Below are 2,414 nucleotides of genomic sequence, written 5' to 3' on the forward strand. Positions count from 1 at the left end.
CATTTGAATTCGATTTGCATACCGTGTGGGAGGCGATCGTCTACAACCAGAAACCTACTCAGTGTTCGTACCAGTGCAATAGTAATGATGAAGAGAGACATCTCAAATTTATTCGCTTCGGTATCGCTGGTGGAAAGTGGGCGGGTATTGACGTCGACGGTGCCAGCGAAAGTAAGTTGTACCAACTAGGACGTCAAGCTAGTAAGCTGACCAGTAGCAGCGATGGTTATAGTGAAGAGATCTGTTTCGAAGGGCGTGTTCCATTCGAGTGTACGATTAACAAACCTACCGATAAAATATCAAAATGTCATGACCAGCTTATTGGGTTGAGATGTATAAATTTTGGTGAGATATCGAAATTTCATACCCACATGTCTGGATTATTCGAGCATTATAATAGTCTATTAGCTGGAGAATGCTTAGGAAGCTATATTGGTCGATATTCGTGCTTGGTTTTCGAGAACAAAGAATACGCCAAAAATAAACTTACAGCATTATGGAAAGATGACCTCCTATAAAGGAGAGGAGGAAGCGTCATCAGAAACAGAGTTCTCAACAGTGGAGTCGGAGTGAGAGTCGTTCACGACATAGGACTGAACGGTCTTGAACCGATCAAAAGTCTGCCTTCCAACTTTCACACTAACATTTACAAGTGTGCGTGTACCGCCCATTGCGGAGGTACTACTCCTATCCTCTTCACTATTCTCCTCTTCACTATTCTCCTCTTCACCATTCTCCTCTTCACTATTCTGCTCTTCACTATTCTCCTCGCGCTCTTTTTTGACGGAGGTCTTGGATTTTTCGAGAGAACCTTCGCCGGTCTCCTTCAGCTGGAAAACAAACTTGTAAATGCGCTTACTCGTCTCCACGGTGGCCTCAGCACCGTCTGAGAGGAGCTGCGTTTTGGTGAACTCTCCCACGAGGCAGAACACCAAATTAATGATGAGTGAATAATGGTGGTCCATGCAGCTTTCAGGGCGGCAGTGGAGGGACGTGAAGAAGGAATTGAATGTAGCAAAGAAAGACCTGAGCGTCCCGGCATCCAGCGCTGCAAGCAGGTCCCGGATGAGAGATTTACGCTCTTTATCCGACAAACGTGTGCGTGTCGAAATTGCGAATTTTGCAACTCCCAATTTAACCAGTTGATTCGGGAACGCTAGCTGGTACACGTCCAAGTGCTGATCGTAATCTTTGATGGTCAGGTACCCACAGTGATAAGTTAAGGTAAGGGGATCTTCGAGCACATTACGTAATGATCGTAGATAATTTGTTGACCCGGGTTCAACATCAGGGTTAAAGACCGTTGCTGAAGTCGGATGTACGTCAGAACCGTCGAGTGCATAACCACCGAGTAGGGCGGACAGATCATTGTCTGAATCTTTGACCACCCCCTTTAGTATCTTGAAAATGCCTATCTGGTCTGAGTAGTCGCCGAATTCTCTCTCATGAAAGCACATCAGTACACTCCATGGGTGAAAGAGCTGTTTGCCGAGATGGTGGAAGCGATAGCCCCCGTATCGACGACTCAAGGCGTTAAGCACGTCCTCGTATCCACGACACAAGGCTCTAAGCATGTCCTGGATACTACGGTCGTTACCACTGTCGTTCGTTACTCTCAAAATCTCAATTTCATGATGGAAACACTCAGTCAGTTCTTCTCGAGTAAAGCCACAAAGAGCGGGGAAATCACGGTCCAGAATACTACCATTCCGTCGGTGGATCTCGCCCAAGACATTGACCTGCGCCAGTTTCGTAATACCGGTTAGAAAGACAAAACGTAAGTGCCTCTCCTCACGTTTTAAAACACTATAGAACGAATCCAGGAGAGAGAGATGGTGCTCCAAGACATATGTCGAGGGAGGGGCCTCCAGTAAAGGCTTGTCGCTTTCGTCAATAAGAACAACTGCGCCCTTGCCCCATCCTTGGGACGTGTGCTGTATAATTCTAGCGAAGCGGTCACTGAGAGACCCTTCGTCATCAGGTACAGCAAACTGTTTCTCCCATTCGTCCAGCCGGTCACTTATGGCCTCTTCGAGCATGTTCACTTGCTCGCCTGGCGTACTGGTATCCGGATAGTACTCAATGGCGCTCAGGTCGAGATGTAGAACGGGGTACTGCTCCCATTTCGTTTCCAACGACTCAATCGCCAGTCCTGTAAAGAGATCTTTCTGACCCTGGAAGTAAGCCTTGAACGTGGAAATTAGAAGACTCTTCCCGAAACGTCGAGGCCGACTGAGCACGTACGGCCTACCGGCGTTGGCAATCTTCCAAACCTGGTCAGTCTTATCCACGTACACACAACCTCTGGTACGAAGATCTTCAAAGTTCTGGGCTCCGAGGGGTAGCTTTCTGTCGGTCATCTAACTTCGCGTTATTATAACACCCCGTTCTGGGGTTAGACCCCCCCCCCCCCC

At 47.8% G+C, this 2,414-nt stretch overlaps 1 protein-coding gene across 1 annotated transcript; it reads right to left on the minus strand.

The window, feature by feature from the left end:
* Positions 1-512: 512 nt before the first annotated feature.
* Positions 513-2,360, minus strand: GNI_037960 (AAA-ATPase; the record flags this gene model as incomplete). The annotated part of the gene is made up of 1 exon (XM_011131040.1): positions 513-2,360. The coding sequence occupies one exon, from the start codon at positions 2,358-2,360 to the stop codon at positions 513-515; it is 1,848 nt and encodes a 615-aa protein (XP_011129342.1).
* Between the last annotated feature and the right edge of the window lie 54 nt (positions 2,361-2,414).

The sequence above is a fragment of the Gregarina niphandrodes genome (genome assembly GCF_000223845.1).
Source record: "Gregarina niphandrodes unplaced genomic scaffold scaffold00005, whole genome shotgun sequence".
Classification (NCBI taxonomy): Eukaryota; Apicomplexa; class Conoidasida; order Eugregarinorida; family Gregarinidae; genus Gregarina; species Gregarina niphandrodes.